The sequence below is a fragment of the Eurosta solidaginis genome, chromosome X (genome assembly GCF_040869045.1).
Source record: "Eurosta solidaginis isolate ZX-2024a chromosome X, ASM4086904v1, whole genome shotgun sequence".
Taxonomy (NCBI): Eukaryota; Metazoa; Arthropoda; class Insecta; order Diptera; family Tephritidae; genus Eurosta; species Eurosta solidaginis.
Window position 1 is genome coordinate 30,496,349 of NC_090324.1, and position 20,291 is coordinate 30,516,639.

The 20,291-nt window shown below is 36.8% G+C and overlaps 2 protein-coding genes across 2 annotated transcripts in view; one reads left to right on the forward strand and one right to left on the reverse strand.

Moving 5' to 3' along the window:
* LOC137234831 (uncharacterized) overlaps positions 1–20,291 on the forward strand; it is a 708,540-nt gene that overhangs the window by 639,869 nt on the left and 48,380 nt on the right. The gene's annotated exons all lie outside the window — the stretch shown is intronic.
* Positions 3,443–3,934, reverse strand: LOC137234252 (large ribosomal subunit protein eL20-like). Its single transcript, XM_067757861.1, has one exon. The coding sequence runs from the start codon at positions 3,932–3,934 to the stop codon at positions 3,443–3,445; it is 492 nt and encodes a 163-aa protein (XP_067613962.1).

Sequence of the window (20,291 nt, forward strand, 5' to 3'; positions counted from 1 at the left end):
ATCTTTACAGTATATAAGTAAATTATGTCAACATTCAACTCCAGTAATGATGTGGTGCAACAAAATACAAAACTAAAATAAAATTTCAAAATGGGCGTGGCTCCGCCCTTTTTCATTTAATTTGTCTAGGATACTTTTAACGACATAAGTCGAACAAAAATTAACCACTCCTTTTGAAATTTGGTAGGGGCATAGATTTTATGACGCTGACTGTTTTCTGTGAAAATGGGCGAAATCGGTTGATGCCACGCCCAGTTTTTATACACAGTCGTCCGTCTGTCCTTCCGCATGGCCGTTAACACGATAACTTGAGCAAAAATCGACATATCTTTAATGAACTTAGTCCACGTGCTTACTTGAACTCACTTTATCTGTAATTGGATTGTTTTATTGACGCGAAATATAACTTTAGAAAAAACTTTATAAAATGGTTGTGACACCTTCCATATTAAGTAGAAGAAAATGAAAAAGTTCTGCAGGGCGAAATAAAAAACCCTTAAAATCTTGGAAGGTATTACATATATAAATAAATTAGCGGTATCCAACAGATGATGTTCTGGGTCACCCTGGTCCACATTTTGGTCGATATCTGGAAAACACCTTCACATATACAAATACCAACACTCCCTTTTAAAAGCCTCATTAATACCTTTAATTCCATACCCATATCATACAAACTCATTTTAGAGTCACCCCTGGTCCACCTTTATGGCAATATCTCGAAAAGGCGTCAACCTATAGAACTAAGCCCCACGCCCTTTTAAAATACTCATTAACACCTTTCATTTGATACCCATATCGTAAAAACATATTCTAAAGTCACCCCTGGTCCACCTTTATGGAGATATCTCGAAAAGGCGAACACCTGTAGAACGAAGACCCACTCCTTTTTAAAAATACTCATTAACACCTTTCATTTAATACCCATATCGTACAAACAAAGTCTAGAGTCACCCCTGGTCCACCTTTATTGCGATACCTCGAAAAGGCGTCCACCTATAGAACTAAGGGTCACTCCCTTTTAAAATACTCATTAACCCCTTTCGTTTGATACCCATATTGCACAAACGATTTCTTGAGTCACCCCTGGCCCACCTTTATGGCGATAACTCGAAAAGGCGTCCACCTATAGAACTAAGCCCCACGCCCTTTTAAAATACTCATTAACACCTTTCATTTGATACCCATATCGTACAAACATATTCTAGAGTCACCCCTGGTCCACCTTTATGGCGATATCTCGAAAAGGCGACCACCTATACAACAACCACCATTCCCTTTTAAAACCCTTATTAATACCTTTAATTTGATACCCATATCGTACAAACACATTCTAGAGTCACCCCTGGTCCACCTTTATGGCGATATTTCGAAACGGCATCCACCTATAGAACTAAATCCCACTCCCTTTTAAAATGCTCATTAACACCTTTCTTTTGATACCCATATTGTACAAACAAATTCTAGGGTCACCCCTGGTCCACCTTTATGGCGATATCTCGAAACGGCGTCCACCTATGGAACTAAGGATCACTCCCTTTTAAAATACTCACTAACACCTTTCATTTGATACCCATATCGTACAAACGCATTCTAGAGTCACCCCTGGTTTACCTTTATGGCGATATCTCGAAAAGGCGACCACCTATACAACAACCACCACTCCCTTTTAAAACCCTTATTAATACCTTTAATTTGATACCCATATCGTACAAACACATTCTAGAGTCACCCCTGGTCCACCTTTATGGCGATATTTCGAAACGGCATCCACCTATAGAACTAAGGCCCACTTTCTTTTAAAATACTCATTAACACCATTCGTTTGATGCCCATATTGTACAAACAAATTCTAGGGTCGCCCCTGGTCGCCCCTGGAACTAAGGATTACTCCCTTTTAAAATACTCATAACACCTTTTATTTGATACCCATATCATACAAACGCATTCTAGAGTCAACCTTGATCCACCTTTATGGCTATATCCCTAAATGGCGTCCACCTATAGAACTATGGCCCACTCCCTCATAAAATACTCTTTAATGCCTTTCATTTGATACACATGTCATACAAACACATTCCAGGGTTTCCCTCGGTTCATTTTCCTACATGGTTATTTTCCCTTATGCTGTCACCATAGCTCTCAACTGAGTATGTAATGTTCGGTTACACCCGAACTTAACCTTCCGTACTTGTTTTCTTACCTGCTTCATGTTCAGCACGATGACGTTGCTGTCTATGCTTATACATATTGGCCGCTTAGGTCTTGTGGCCTTTTGAACACCTTTTCACACATTGTATATTTGAATTTCCGTTCTCCTTTGTGAACATAGTGAGTGTGACGTTTAGTGCTCGTGCCGTTGTGGAAACTCTGTTACAAATCTGACACCGATGCTCAACACCCGTATCCTCGTGTATCCTTTTTAATAAGCTGTTTAAGACCTGACCTATGTCGCAGCCAAGCTCCACACATCTGACATTGTTGTGGTTCCGGAGTCGGACGTGGATCCTCGGAATATTCTAAGAAACGATGTTTCTTTATATAATTGAGATGCATTCGTTTACCACGTTTGTCACAAATTACAATTTTATTTGTATCGTGACTTTTTCTTTTATGTGTAGTAAGTGCATAATTTGTAGGAAATACTTTATTACACTCAGTACATGTAAACTTATATTCTGATTTGGGTACATGCTTTGCTAAAATGTGATGTTCCAAAGCTATCTTTGTTGCATAAGCATTCTCACATTTATCACATTGAAACGATTTTCGATCCTTTGCTTTTGACGGATTAACATGTGCGTCTTCATGTTCGGCTAATGGCGACTACTACTACAACTTTCTCCGCATATTTTGCATTTAAAATGCTCTGGATTCCAATGTAGCAGAATATGTTCAGCTACAGTTTTCCTTTGAAAAAAATTTACGTCCACAACACATCATAAAACCCACCTGTGGGCACCATTTTTGATTTTTCTTTGATAAAGAATGCACCCAATCCACGTAAATGTCCACCAAAATCGGTATTGGCAAATTATCACCGGCAGCCTCTAATGGACTACGTATATCATTATTTGTTAAAATGAATGTAACCAGATGACTACGATGTAAAGGGAAAAATATCAGTGGTATGCCGGATGCCCGCTCGGAAGCCCTTTTCAATATTTACGAGACAAATTTATGTGTAACGACGCCAGATAAAAAACATGGTAAAAGTTTTTAGAGTAGCCATGATGTTAACATTATCAAATAATGATTTAATGTTGAGCGCATATTCATTAGAATACCTTTAGCGAGTCGCTCCTGATTTGTAAGTATTTCTTGATAATTTTTTCAGTCTTAATCTGCATTTCTCATTGTTTCACTTTTTTCACAAGTAGGTACCTTTGAGACTCACATTTTATTAAAAATCAGAAACCTAATACAAAAGTACTGTACAAACTTACCGGAAGTAAGTCCTTGGCTTTCTGTAAGAGAAAATTTTTCTGTTGCTCTTGTGGTGTATTCTTTGCACCAATGGGAACTTGATGGTTGAGTTGTGGTATTGTTTGACGTGCACACGACGTGTTTTACTGGCTGGGATTGAATGAGCTCGCGCACGATGACGAGCACCCATATCACCACCAACTTTCAAATCACGATACTCGCGGTACATGATGTGTGTACCAGAACGCGAATCATAACGCAACCAAATGCCGAATTTCTTTATTTTGGTTGGAGAAGTCTCATACACCTGTTTCAGCGATACTATTTCACCGGTGGTCTTTTTTTGAACTTTTTCAATTGACGCAAGAAATACCAAAAAACACGATTTGGCCACAATGTTATCCCGGGCAAAGATACGCATTTTGTACAGTGGAGTTTGTGGCTCCTTCTCGGTTGGCAATTTGCGGCTAAGCACTTCGTATTCCTTCAACTGTCCCTTGGCCTTCATTTTCGCAGCGTTTAGAGAAAACGACACCGGTCACCTTAAACGTTTTTTGTGCCACAACGCTTTGTTCACGACATAATTGCTCAGCCGCTTGTTTAATTGCATGTTGTACCATGACACTTCCAACAGCACTGGATACCTGAAAAGAAAAAGAGAAATTAATTAATATTACCTATTACAATTAATAATCTACTAGCTTCCATACTGACCGCTTGTTTTAAATGAATGACATTTTTTTTTTATTCAGGAAATCGAAAAGTGTAGCAGATGTCAAAATCTCTACATTTAATTTCTGACTGTCCATGATTATTGTAATACAAACGTTAATCCTCATGCGCAAGTTTCTCGCGCACTACACGTCACGCACTACATATCGCGCACAACATGCTACGTGTCGCGTACTAAATACTAAATATCATTTGGACGAAATTTAAAATACTTAATTCCACGAATCTCGACATTGTCGACAACATACGTTGAAAATAATGTTGAATGGTGGAAGTGCAACAGGTATTACACTTTTCAGCCAGGCTGCGAACCGTTCCGTGTGGTGGCAGGCCACTTGCTGTGAAAATAAAGTTCACTACAATTCAAAAATAAATTTTAGGAGTACTTCAGCGACATCTGTCAACATAGATCGAATTGTAAATGCGCTAAAGCACCAGCCACATTAAATGGATGAGTGCTAAATCCGTTTTCGTCGTCTCTGTGCGCACATAAGTCTTTACTTATGGCCTTTAATCCTTTATTTCAACTAAATTCTATTTCAAAATTTCTTTGCGAAAATCTATTAGATATAATTTTTTGTTTACGCCACCCAAACATCATTACGCCAACCTCAATTTGGGCATGATCAATGATACTAATATTCTTTCAGATCATGACCCGTCACCAAACATTATTGTCCAAGTTAGAGGGAGGCGCAAAGCTTTTCGACGTTGCTTGCCAGCTCTGCAGCAGGGATCATAGCCTTAGGATCTGTGCCGAATACCGGAAAAAACCCCCAGAAGAGAGGTTGCGGGCAGTACTTCTGAATAAGTACTATCCACACTGTCCATCGCCCTTTCACCGCGTGGACAAATGTAACCGCAAGTATCGCTGCAAGAGGTGCCAAGAGAAGCACCACACCAGATAAGCGAGATAACCACAAACGGCGAAGACAACACGTCCGACGACGCGTTGTCAATCAACCTCTCGGGGCCGGCTAAATCTTGGGCTCAGCAGGTGGAGGAAGAGGAAATGGAGAAAGAGAGAGCGAAAATGGAGGACGAGCGAGCAAAAACAGAAATGAGAACGTCAACGAGCAGGAATGGGATGCGCAGTTTCCGACCGCTGTTGCAGCACGAACGAAGGGCGGAGGAACTAAAGAAAGCTCGAAACCATCAAAATAATTGGCGGCGCCGCGACATCGAACTCCAACGGGGCCCCACCAAGCCATCCAAACGCGAAAAACAGCAGCGGCGAAATAAATCGACGCCATACTCTCTTGAAGCCCAAAGTACAAGGACGCTATCGCGCGACACGCTGGAAGGCTTCCGGACAGGGCGGTTGCTCCAGGCTACTCCATCGTCCATCATGCGGCCTTTCGTGCCAATTGGGCCGACGGTCATCATACGAATTGAATCACGTTGGCATTTACACCTGGTCCGGGCCATTATTGATCCCTGCGCCACCAGCACGATCGTCGATGCAGAGCTGATACGCGATTTACAATTGGAGCGCCACGGACATGGACAATGCACCCCCATACTGCGCGGCAAATTCGGAGCGTCGACGCGCATAACAACCCAAGCAGCCGTCGTCGAAATCCATTACCGCTTGAGTCCACCGTCCAATGTGGACCCCAAGATTGCGGCGCCCTTTGGATTCATGCGACTGGTGGATCCGCAATTCTACCGCGGTACACCGGCATCGACATTTGGCGGTCTCCTAACCCAACCGACCGTGTTCGGGTTGGTGGTCTCGGGAGTCTACCAAAAATAAATATCTGACTTTCACGCCTCACACATGCGCCATTTCATATATATTTAAGTAAATATGTACGGAATTTAAAACCACGTACGTGTATCTAATAACTTCTTTTCTTTTTCCAGAGGAGAGCGAAACGTGAGGTCAACCATCTGGCGTGCAATGCTTGCAGTCCGCATCTGCACTACCTTCTTTCGTTACAGCGCCTTACTGGGCGGGCGATCACGTGGCATTCCTTTTTTATTTTTTCTTTGTTACTTACGGCAAGGGGGCTGGTATGTTTAGGCCACAGGCCTAAATATATCTCCCCTTCCTCGTAACATAATTTTCTTTAGTTATTTTCCTTCGTTTACTACCACCCACATATGCTTGTGATCACTAATACACACAGGCATGTGTGAGTGGTAGTACGCATGTATCTTTGATTTTTACCGCTGTGAGTCCGCGGTATAGCAACTTTGTTGCCGGGAAACCCAACGAAGGAGCTGTATCGTGGGTTCATCGGCTCATGTCGCAAAGAGGTTCGTCCTCTTTGAATACAGCAGCCCGCAAAGGTACACGTAATCTCACGTTCACGCAAATTTTCAAAATTATTATTACATATATAACATTTTCCTCACCATTTGTTAAAATCTTTCTTAACACTTGTTGTATTTATATAAATAAAAACTGTGAATTTCCTTTTTTATTAACACGAAACCCTTTGGTGTTCTTATTGTCTTCCCTTTTTTCGACTTAAACAATCTATAACAAATACGTGGGTGCACGCCGTTGCCACCACGCACATGTACAACCAACATGCCAACATAATGCATTTGTTTTTACATATTCACATGTATGCATGTTGGGTTGCTAGTACTTATTGGAAATTATTAGTAAAGTGGAACGCATACAATTGTAATTATATTTTTTTTTGTTTTTGGTTAAAGTTTATTTAAATTAATAATAGTTTAAGCCTATTTTTATGAATTATTATTTTATTATGTTCATTTATATTTTCTATATTATAGGGAATTAAAGTGAAATTATTTTTCCTATCAATATTTTCTACTCTAAAGGGAATTAAAGTCAAAATATTTTTCCTATTGATATTTTCCCTATGTATCTATTATCTAACTAGGTATAAAGGATCCTATTATATAAAATTATGACCTCTTTAAAAGGCGAGGTTTTTCTATATGAAATTGGTGAAACAAAGCTTTTGCGTTGTTATTTTATTTCGTTTGGGCGAGGCTGAAATTAAAACATATAGGAAAAGATGATTGTAACTAATAGTATAGAAATCGGTACTATTCTAAAAGGTGAGGGTTTCCGAGCATATTACATATAAAACAATTGAGTAGCTACAGTTGCTGCAATATCAGGGCATTTGTGTATTGAAAGTGGTTACACCAATGGGTAGTAGGAGGCACAGTGGATGCAAACCTTTATTTTGAATATAATTTTTATATCATTAGCCACCAAAACAGAATCGTCATAACATTTATGAAGAATTACTTAATTTTATCCCGATTTGTCACTTTTTTAACCTCTGGCGTTAATGCTATTTTTAAACGGTTTTATTTAGCTTAACTTGGCATGCTGGCAGGAATTTTGTAATTGAAATTTAAGTAACTTCCCGATAAGCTACAAGCTTAAGATTTGGAATATAATTCAGAACCCGATGACAATGCAATAATAAGAAAATAAGTCACCGCTAGGTGGCGCCAGTGTCGAGATATTATATGGGCATCAAACGAATAGTGTTAATGAGTATTTTAAAAGGGAGTGGGCCTTAGTTCTATAGGTGGATGCCGTTTCGAAATATCGCCATAAAGGTGGTGACTCTAAAATGTGTTTGTACGATATGGGTATCAAATTAAAGGTATTAATGAGGGTTTTAAAAGGGAGTGGTGGCTGTTGTATAGGTTGGTCGTCTTTTCGAGATATCGCCATAAAGGTGGACCAAGGGTGACTCTAGAATGCGTTTGTACGATATGGGTATCAAATAAAAGGTGTTAGTGAGTATTTTAAAAGGGAGTAATCCTTAGTTCCATAGGTGGACGCCATTTCGAGATATCGCCATAAAGGTGGACCAGGGGTGACCCTAGAATTTGTTTGTACAATATGGGTATCAAAAGAAAGGTGTTAATGAGCATTTTAAAAGGGAGTGGGCCTTAGTTCTATAGGTGGGCGCCGTTTCGAAATATCGCCATAAAGGTGGACCAGGGGTGACTCTAGAATGTGTTTGTACGATATGGGTATCAAATTAAAGGTACTAATGACGGTTTTAAAAGGGAGTGGTGGTTGTTGTATAGGTGGTCGCCTTTTCGAGATATCGCCATAAAGGTGGACCAGGGGTGACTCTAGAATGCGTTTGTACGATATGGGTATCAAATGAAAGGTGCTAATGAGTATTTTAAAAGGGAGTGGGCCTTAGTTCTATAGGTGGACGCAGTTTCGAAATATCGCCATAAAGGTGGACCAGGGGTGACTCTAGAATGTGTTTGTACGATATGGGTATCAAATGAAAGGTGTTAATGAGTATTTTAAAAGGGAGTGATCCTTAGTTCCATAGTTGGACGCCTTTTCCGAGATATCGCCATAAAGGTGGGCCAGGGGTGACTCTAGAATTCGTTTGTGCAATATGGGTATCAAACGAAAGGAGTTAATGAGTATTTTAAAAGGGAGTGGGCCTTAGTTCTATAGGTGGACGCTTTTTCGAGGTATCGCAATAAAGGTGGACCAGGGGTGACTCTAAACTTTGTTTGTACGATATGGGTACCAAATGAAAGGTGTTAATGAGTATTTTTAAAAGGGAGTGGGCCTTCTTTCTATAGGTGTTCGCCTTTTCGAGATATCGCCATAAAGGTGGACCAGGGGTGACTTTAGAATATGTTTGTACATTATGGGTATCAAATGAAAGGTGTTAATGAGTATTTTAAAAGGGTGTGGGGCTTAGTTCTATAGGTGGACACCTTTTCGAGATATCGCCATAAAGGTGGACCAGGGGTGACTCTAGAATGAGTTTGTATGATATGGGTATGGAATTAAAGGTATTAATGGGGTTTTTAAAAGGGAGTGTTGGTATTTGTATATGTGAAGGCGTTTTCCAGATATCGACCAAAAATGTGGACCAGGGTGACCCAGAACATCATCTGTTGGATACCGCTAATTTATTTATATATGTAATACCTGCCAAGATTTTAAGGTTTTTTTATTTCGCCCTGCAGAACTTTTTCATTTTCTTCTACTTAATATGGTAGGTGTCACAACCATTTTTTAAAGTTTTTTCTAAAGTTATATTTCGCGTCAATAAAACAATCCAATTACCTTACCATGTTTCATCCCTTTTTTCGTATTTGGTATAGAATTATGGCATTTTTTCATTTTTCGTAATTTTCGATATCGAAAAAGTGGGCGTGGTCATAGTCGGATTTCGTTCATTTTTCATACCAAGATAAAGTGAGTTCAAGTAAGCACGTGGACTAAGTTCATTAAAGATATGTCGATTTTTGCGCAAGTTATCGTGTTAACGGCCATGCGGAAGGACAGACGGACGACTGTGTATAAAAACTGGGCGTGGCATCAACCGATTTCGCCCATTTTCACAGAAAACAGTTAACGTCAAAAAATCTATGCCCCTACCAAATTTCAAAAGAATTGGTTAATTTTTGTTCGACTTATGGCGTTAAAAGTATCCTACACAAATTAAATGAAAAAAGGTGGGAGCCACGCCCATTTTGAGATTTTCTTTTATTTTTGTATTTTGTTGCACTACTTCATTACTGGAGTTGAATGTTGACATAATTTACTTATATACTGTAAAGGCATTAATTTTTTTTTAAAGTGGGCGTGGTCCTTCTCCGATTTTGCTAATTTTTATTAAGCGTACATATAGTAATAGGAGTAACGTTCCTGCCAAATTTCATCATGATATCTTCAACGACTGCCAAATTACAGCTTGTAAAATTTTAAATTACCTTCTTTTAAAAGTGGGCGGTGGCACGCCCACTGTCCAAAATTTTACTAATTTTCTATTCTGCGTCATAAGTTCAACTCATCTACCAACTCTCGTCGCTTTATCTGTCTTTTGTAATGAATTATCGCACTTTATCGGTTTTTCGAAATTTTCGATATCGAAAAAGTGGGCGTGGTTATAGTCCGATATCGTTCATTCTAAATAGCTGAGATGAGTGCTCAGGAACCTACATAACAAATTTCATCAAGATACCTCAAAATTTACTCAAGTCATCGTGCTAAGGGACGGACGGACGGACATGGCTCAATCAAATTTTTTTTCGATCCTGATTATTTTGATATATGGAAGTCTATATCTATCTCGGTTCCTTTATATATGTACAACCAACCGTTATCCAATCAAACTTAATATACTCTGTGAGCTCTGCTCAACTGAGTATAAAAAATCGTATTTGTAGACCGATTTGTTCCATATTTGGAACTTATAATACATACATGAATAGAAAGCGACCTATGACTATGATTTGGCTCATATTTGGAACGCATAATACATATAAGAATAGAAAGCGACCTGTGAAAAATCGCCGCTAGGTGGCGCAAGGATCGAGATATTAAAAAAAATCGTATTTGTGGTCCGATTTAGTCCATATTTGGGACACATAATACATACATGAATAGAAAGCGACCTATGATTTTCGATTTGGTTCATATTTGGAACAAATATTACATACAGTCCGGTAGAAGTGACAGCAAAATATTTTGGAGTTGGAGGAGGGACAAGCAACGTGGCGCAGTGTCGAGTAAATTCTTTGGAAGGATTATGCATTGAGGACTTAGATTTTAACCAATTGTCAGGAAAGAGTCGTTGTAATAATGAGTCACTAAATGAACTAAATAGAAAGAGAAATAATATGCAATTAAATAAAAACTAAAAACTTGAAACTTGGGCGCAAGGCAGCCCAAGCGGTTGAAAAGTTTGGCTATAGCGGATAGGATTGCTCGTTTGGTGATGTTTTTGCCATTCTCTAGGGTTCCTGATTTGAAATAAAATACATCTGAGTGAGTATTCCATCGTATTCCAAGGGCCTTTACCGAACTAGCCTCTTCGAACGTTAGGTAGTCCTCGGTGAGCAAATCCATTTTGGGGATGTCCTTTAGAATTTCCTCACAATTTGAAGTCCACTTGCGCAATGGAAATCCAGCTGAGTGTAAGGCTAGGCGAATCTCGTTTCTTGCTTTGATGGTTGACGCGATTGTGTGTCCTCCAGATAAAACATCGCCGACATACATACTCTCTCTTAGTATGCTAGCCGCTGTAGGGTGTGAATTTGCTACGTCGCACAGTGGCGCCTTTTGAGTTTTTTCTTTGCAAAAATCATAACTTTTGAACCAATAAAGATATTTTAAAAATTTAAAATGCAAATGAAAGCTAATTATTTGAAGTTTTATTGCGTGAAAAGTCGAAATTTTTTAGAAAAATGCGAAAAGAAAATGTTTTTAGTAAAAAATAAAAAAAAATAAAATGAGATTTGTTTTATAATGAAGTATTTAAACATTAAATAAGATAAACTAATGATTTTGATAAGATAGCGTCCGTATTTGGTACCACAATAACAAGGTGCTTCAAAATTCATCGTAAAATTTTACGTGTTTTTTTTTTTAATTTACAAGCCAAATATGTATTTTATTAATAACTAAAAGTGGTTGAAAGTGGTTCAATGAAATTTTATTTGAGCTAAAGAATAAATAGCCAACGAATTTTGGAAAAGGGGAATTTCACTGCCCATTTATGCTAAAAAGTTTAATCTTATTAACCGCTTTACTAATTTGTACCAAACTCGATAGACGTATTTATTTCTATAAAAATTTAATACTCGTTTGAAGGCGAAACGCCTAAGCTTTAAATAAATTTGATAAACTTCAGAGAAATGCAATAACGAAAGTATATATTTTAAATTACTAAATTAATTAATTCTTTTATTTGAAATAAAAAATTTACTTGTACATAGATATCTTATTTTTCAATAAAGTAACAAAATTGATTAGTAAATCTCTTTTTCATTGTTGTGATAAGAAGTGAGGAACTTATTTTATCTTAACATAGTCATCGACACTGAAACATATATCTAACAAAGCAACCATTTCTGAGCTATACGCATCTGTAAGATCATAAATGATATGACTGGATCAGAAGAGATAGTTAACATGTTGAAAAGGTCTTCGTTTTGTCTAACTCGTGATACTTTGCAGGTGTTCATACATCATTATCTTTTGTAGTCCTTGTTCTTAGATTCTTGAGCTTCTTCAGACAATTCTCCTAATGGTAAGCACTGGTACTCTGTTAAATCTTTTCCATGTACTAAAATTTTATGTTCCGTTGGTGTAAGTTTCTTCTCAGGATATTTTTGATGCAGCAACTCTGTAGTTTTAGATGCATATTCTCCAAATTTGGGTCCATTAACTGATTCATGGCATTTTAAAATATTTAAAATTACTCCCAATCTTTTCACAATATCTCTATCAACTCCTGTTATGCGAGCAGTCACTTCATCCTGTAGGTTTAAAGTGTGTAAAACGAATAATATTTTATTCAGAACTTTTTATAACGTATTGAAACAATGCTTATTATGATGCAAATAAATTAGTATACAAAGTTGTTCATTTGCAAGTACATATATAAACGTATGTCTATATAATAACTTATCGAATAAGTTCCAACACCTCCCCTCAAATGACAGCTCAAAACGAAAAAATTATTTAGAATTGTTCTGACCCATCATATTTTTGCAATTTTCGTGTTTCATGTGCGGTATTGCTTTTGTTAATATATCTGCTGGCATATTGTTAGTGTCGACGTATTCGACTTGAATATCTCCTCTTTCTATTGCTTCTCGTATGAAATGGTAACGGATATCGATATGTTTTGTTCTGTTATGAAAAACTGAGTTTTTGCAAAGTCTTCCAGCACTTTGATTGTCATTAAAAATTACAGTAGGCTCTTGGGCATTTAATATTTGTGCTAAAAAACTTCTCAGGTATATAGCTTCCTTCGATGATTCCGATATGGCCATATATTCTGCTTCGGTACTTGACATAGCAACTGTTCTTTGCTTTCGCGATTGCCAACTAACTGCTGCATTTCCAAATGTAAAAACATAGCCTGTATACGACCTTCTATCGTCTATGTTGGCACCCCAATCAGCATCTGCATAGCCTGTTAAACTTTTACCGCTCTTTTGAAATAGGAGTCCTTGATCCTGTGTTCCTTTTAGATAACGTAAAACTCGTTTCGCTGCTATCCAGTGACCCTTTCCAAAATTTGAATTAAACTGGCTAAGCACGTTGACAGCATGTACAATGTCCGGTCGAGTAGATACAGCTAAGTACATTAGACATCCGATTAGATTTTGATAAGGTAATTTTTCAACTTCTTCCTCTTCTTGATCGCTTTTTGACACATATTCTTCGAAAGTTTTTCATTTATATTCATTGGAGTACTAACGGCCTTGCAGTAATTCATGTTAAAATGATTCAATATATCTTTAATGTATTTAGTTTGCGTCATTAAAATCTGGTTTCGCTCAAAATTACATTTATATTCAATTCCTAAACAGTAGTCTAAAATTCCTAGATCTTTCATTTCAAATGATTTGGCAAGTTCGAATTTTAATTTATCTAATTCATACAAATTATCTGACGCCAATATAAGATCGTCTACATAGATTGTTAAGATAATAATATAATTACTTCTTTTCCTAATATAAACACAAGGATCTGTTTTTAGTGGGCTCAAGCTAAGTTCTTTAAGTTTTTCATCCAACTTCTTATACCATTGTCTTCCTGATTGTTTGAGTCCATACAATGCCTTTTTAATTTTACAAACCTTATTTCCCGAATACTCGATCTTCTCTTTTTGGTCAAGGATTTCATTTAAATTCTCTGGTATTTCCATGAGTATTTCTTCCTCGATTTCTCCACTTAAATATGCGCAAACAAAATCCAATTGGTGTACATGTAGTCCCAATTCCACTGCCAGTGCCATTAACATTCGAATCGAACCTATTCTAGCTACTGGGGAAAACGTTTCGTTAAAATCTATACCTGGTTTTTGGGTAAAACCTTTTGCAACTAATCGAGCTTTTCTTCGTTCAATTGCCCCTCAGCTTTAAATTTTGTACGTAAAACCCACTTACATTTTACAGTCTTCTTTGCTTTAAGTCGATCAATAATTTCCCAAGTTTCGTTCTTTTTCAGTGCATCAAATTCTTTTCGTATTGCTTCCTTCCATTCGTATGCATCGTTCCCAGAAATTGCTTCTTTTACAGTTAACGGCTCATTATCTTCTGCTAAACCAGCAAAATTAAAATCAACCCAATCCGCTTCTTCGTTTGTTGTAACCATGTTAAATAACTTCCTTGGTCTACCCCGCTTGCCTGTTAACAATTTCTTTGGTCGTCCAGGACCTTTCTTCGATGTCTGTGGGGTTTGGAATTCTTGCTCTGATTCGCTGCTTTCACTAAATACCATTTTTTCTGGGGTTTCATTTTCTTCATTACTTATTGATTTGCTTTGTGAATCGTTGCTTTCATTTAGTACCACAATTCCTTGGTTTTCGTTTCCACCATTATTTATTGGATTTCTTTGGCTCGTTTCTTCTTTAAAATTTATATCTATTACATTTCCTTTCCAGTATTCTGTATCTATGAAATCTTGTATTTCGTTATCTCGCTTCTGAAAATGTTCTGTAAATATTACATCTCTACTCCGAAAAATTTCTTTAGTATCAGGACACCATAATCTATAAGCTTTGGACTGTAAGGAATAACCAATGAATACGCATTTTCGAGATTTGGCTTCAAATTTACCTTTATTCCCTCTCTTATCTAGCATGTAGGCTATCGAACCGAACTTTTTAAAATAACTTACCACAGGACTGCGACCTGTCCATAATGTGTATGGTATTTGTCCATCTAAGCTTCTCGATGGGCATCTGTTCCTGATGTAATTTGCCGTTAAAATTGCTTCTGCCCAGAAACCACCCGACAAACCTGATTGTAACAACATACATCCAGCCATTTCAATTAGAGTTCTATTTTTCCTCTCAGCGACACCATTCTGCTGAGGCGTATACTCCACTGAATATTCATGTTTTATACCTTCCTCTTTTAAAAAATCTCTAGCTTCTGTAAAGTGTATTCAGTTCCGTTATCTGATCTCAATGTTTTTATTTTCTGCCCAGTTTGTTTCTCTACTAAATTCTTATATTCCTTAAATTTATCTGCAACTTCGTTTTTATGTTTTATAAAATATACCTCGGACCATTTTGTTTTATCGTGAATAAATGTGACGAAATAACGCAAACCCCACAGACATCGCTATGTACAAGCTCTAGAACATCTTTACTTTTAGATAATGATATACGATATGGCGTCCATTGATTCCCACGCTGTAACATCCTCTGCAGGTTCTTCTGGCTTCACACATGTTCCGGCTACATATTTCCACATATCATTCTTGATGAGTAGAGCCTCCACCTGAATTTTCCAGGTATCAAAATTCTGCTTCGTAAGAGGTTCTATCTTGAAGCTTGCGTAGCTCATGTTTTTATTTTGTTTTTTTTTTTTTATTTAAACGGCAGCAAAAGAAAAAACTACTTTTTATTTTTGATATTTTCCTGGGCCCATAACCTGTAGGTTTAAAGTGTGTAAAACGAATAATATTTTATTCAGAACTTTTTATAACGTATTGAAACAATGCTTATTATGATGCAAATAAATTAGTATACAAAGTTGTTCATTTGCAAGTACATATATAAACGTATGTCTATATAATAACTTATCGAATAAGTTCCAACACATCCTTATTCAAGGATCTTCTTGAGGCGTTACCATCATTTGTATTTCCGTATCCATACTTTGAACAGTCAACTATAAGGTCAATCTCTTTATAGAATGCATCCTGAATTTTTTTTTTCTGTTTTGTTTCTCCTTACATTTTGTGTTGTCGTCGAAAACTTCTCCTTGTTGTGGTGGTGTATAAACCAGCTTCAAAACAAATTCCACACATCTTATCCTAGCATCCACAGGAGATATTCCATACTCATAATTTATTTCGTCAGTTATTGAATCATCAAGATTTTCAAAGTCCTTTTGGCTCCTCTTACAAATTGGACATTTCATTGTAGATGTCGTATTTGTTATTAAGTTCAAAACTTTTCCATCGACCATTGTTAGAAGAAAATCATGCTTTATTATAATGACATACCCCTCTTCAATTTCAATTATTGTTGGTTCTAATTTGGCAATTTGATTTTTTATATCACTCACTGTAGCTTTTGTGGGTTCCGAAGACTCCTTCTGGTATTTAAATAATATCGGGCGGCACAATATAGCTGATGACGGACGTGGATTTTCCGATATTCTGAAGCTTCATCTTTTAGTCGTAATGGAACAATAGAAGCCATAAACATATTACTATCTGTAATTGTTTCATCGTCTACATTTATTCTTCGTTTATATGCGCTATGTTCTGATGATCCATCACAGCCCCACTTCGTTATCAATGCTAGCTCCTTTGGCAGTAATTTCAACTTTTCTTCAGTAAAACTTTGAAGGAGTCGTGTAGACGTATGATCCATTAGTTTTTGTAGCTCAATTTCAGCTGATACTTCGGTATTTTGGGACTTAGAGGAACTGCTTCTTTCTTGGCTTGAGTAATTTTTTTGTATCCAGGTAAAATATCGGCATTGCGTTGCAGTAATGGCTTACGCAATATAATATATTTTTTCTTCGTTAAAACGAGATCTATAAACAGCTTCAAAGCTCCTTCGGGAGTGTATTTCCTTGGTAGCGCATTTGGTGGTGTGGGAATGCTGTTTTTGATCCTCATCAGTCGCACTGGACTTGCTACCGCAACTGCTTCTGTTATATGAGACTTCACGTTTTCTTCGTCTTTTTTATACTTAATAGCCAGTGCTTCTGAAAGATGAGTCGTGGCCATAGCTTTTGTGGTATCAGACATCTTCCTTTTCCTTGTGTAGGTAGAACACTCTTCTATGGGTTTTGTTGGTCTCCCTCTAGTTGCATTGGTTGACGTGCTAGGCGTTTCTTCGTCCAAAAAAGTTTTGTCAGTTAGCCACTTTTCATGATTACTTAGAAAGTTTGAATTGTTACGATAGACGTCCTTCCATTTTCGTTCTATAATAATGTATTGTAAACCAATTTTTTCTTCCAGGCCTTCCTTTTCTTTAAGGCTTGTTTCACTCGCTAATTCTCTCATAAAAGCCTCAACGAAGTCCCGTCTTGACTTTGCAGATTTAAACACAGCAAATAGTTTCGAGCTTTCTAAATACATATTAGAATTGGCGTCGAGTGTATCTGACTAAATATTAAACTTTGAACTATATTTAAAAATACTATTCACTTCATTTAAGTAAACAGAATAGTTAGTTCCTTAATATCCAAAAGGCGAATGATAATGTGCATTGTATGATGGATAGCTTTATATACCTACTCAAATTATTAAAATGAATTTCACGTATACAATTCGTAACTAAAAAATTTATGTTGTGAACAAGTTCCAATAACAAAAACGACCTTACGGCCGTACTGAATTATATATACCTGCTCAGGCGCGTATTTATGCCCAAGGTTGTTTAACTTTATTTGATGTAAAAAGTGAAGTTGCAGCTGGACGCAGGTATACTTTTTGAATTTAGGTAACTGAATATTTCGCAAACAACTACTGCTAATTTGACGGAGCACATATTTTAACATTTTTTTTTCATCAAAGTTTTAAAAAGGGCCTAAAAATAAGCATTTCGAAAAACATGTATATCCGCCAACTTTTACCAAAAAAAAAAAACAATTTTTTTTTTGTTTCAATTCTAAATTAAATTATCTTTAATTGCTATACAACAAAACGACAACCGGCCGCCTTATTTACTCACAAAACCATTTTAAATACAACGAAAAAGAAGAAAAATTTCAAATTTTTCTCAATGTTGAAAATTGGTCAATTTTGAGCGGCTCTACCTGGTAAGCTATAATTATCTGTGAAAAAACAGTTATATATTCTTGATCCCTGGAAAATTCTCTATTAGAAACACGTATTACATTTCACGATTTTTTGATTTTTGCCATGCTTTAACGGCAGAGGCGCCACTGTGCGTCGGCTGCCAGTTGTAGGAGCGCCCTTATCGCGAGATAAGGAGCGCGATTCACTCCGAAGGTAAAATAAATAAAAAATGTAAGGCGCGATAACCTCCGAAGAGATCTAAGGCCAAGCTTCTCTTCCAATTTGTGTCGTGCTCCTCTTGATTTTCCCTACAAATTGGCCGGACGGGACCTACATGATTTTATGCCGACTCCGAACGGCATCTGCAAAGCAGATGAGTTTTCACTGAGAGCTTTTCATGGCAGAAATACATCCGGAGCGCTTGCCAAAACACTGCCGAGGGGGCGACCCCGCTTAGAAAAATTTTCTTCTAATTTAAAAACCTTATTTCTAAAATTTTTGATGTTGCTTTGCCCGGGGTTTGAACCCAGGGCATCCGGTGTGGTAGGCGGAGCACGCTACCATCACATCACGGTGGCCGTCACTCCGAAGGTAATCGTCTTTAATTCGTAGAGGCTATAGGGTCGCTCGGGGATATGCGATTACACAATGCGCTGAAATTTGGTGTGATTTTCGTTCAACCAAATTTGTCGATACATCTTTTCGATGTCGTTATTGAAGACGAAGCGGTATAGCCTCCATCGTAAAATAAGTATGGGTAAATCGGCTTGTTGAACTGGGCCTGGGAAGAGGATATCGTTTAAGCTAGTGATATTCATAAATTTTTTATGACCTAATTAAATTTTAAGTGTGTCGTTTTGTATCATTTTACGTGTGGGACCCATTTAAAATTTGCTCGTTGTAACAAAATTTCAAGTGTTTTTAATTAAACGGTTTTATTTAGCTTGACTTGCAAGGCTGGCAAGAATTTTTAATTGAAATTTAAGTTACTTCCCGATAAGCTACAAGCTTGGAACTTGGAATAGAGTTCAGACCCGATGACAATGCAATAATCAGAAAAGAAATTGCCGCTAGGTGGCGCAAGTATCGCGATATTCATAAAATCGTATTTGTGGTCCGATTTGGTCCATATTTGGAACATCTAATACATACATGAATAAAAAGCGGACCTATGATATCCGATTTGGAACAAATATTACTTACGGTCCGGTAGAAGTGAAATCCAAATATTTTGGAGTTGGAGGAGGGAGAAGCATACTTGGCGCAGGGTCGAGTAAAGTCTTTGGAAGGATTATGTATTGAGTACTGAGATTGTAACAAATTGTCAGGAAAAAGTCCTTGATGATCCACTAAATGAACTAAATAGAAAGAGAAATGATAATAGCAATCAAATAAAGACTGAAAACTTGAAAATAAGATAAATAAAAAAAAAATTTAAGTAACGGTTTTATTGAAAACAATTCTTACATGAAGTAATAATAATACTAAAAGCTAGAAAATAATTAGGTAGGTCCTAGACACCAGTCATCACACTCTTCATCAATCTAGGACGTAAATCAGACAATTAAATAAAAGTGTTGGACGCGTGAAATTTCTATTGATAGCCATATAAAAGACCAATTGAACCTTAATAAGGTCATGCTACGCCTCACATTTTTAGAAATTTCACGCGCCCATCGATTTTATTTAATTGTCTGATCAACGCCCTAGATTGATGAGGAGTGTGATGACTAGTACCTAGGACTTACCTAATTATTTTCTAGTTTTTAGTATTATTACTTCATTTAAGTATTGTTTTCAATAAATCCGTTTAACTTAAACAATATTTTTGAATAATTTTATTTCACATTCAATTCTTTTGCGGTCGGAATTTAAGACATAACGTTAATTTGATGCCAAAAGTAATAAATTTTTTTGTTTATGTAGTTTTTTGAGTTCGTTTATCTTTATTTGTTTACATTTGTGCTTACATGTGTACATATTATGTTGGCATTTGTTTGTACATATTCACATGTATGCCGATGGGTTGCTAGTATTTATTGGAAACTATTAGTAAAGTGGAATGCATACAATTATAATTTTTTTTTTTTTTTTTGTGGTTAAAGTTTATTTAAATTTATAATAGTTTAAGCCTATTTTTATGAATTGTTATTTTATTATGTTCCTTTATATTTTCTATATTATAGGGAATTAAAGTGAAATTATTTTTCCTATCAATATTTTCTACTCTAAAGGGAGTTATAGTAAAAATATTTTCCCTATTGATATTTTCTATTCGGCAGGGCCCCATGTATCTACTATCTAAATAGGTATAAAGGATCCTATTATCTAAAATTATGACCTCTTTAAAAGGCGAGGTTTTTCTAGATGAAACCGGTGAAACAAAGCTTTTGCGTTGTTATTTTATTTCGTTTGA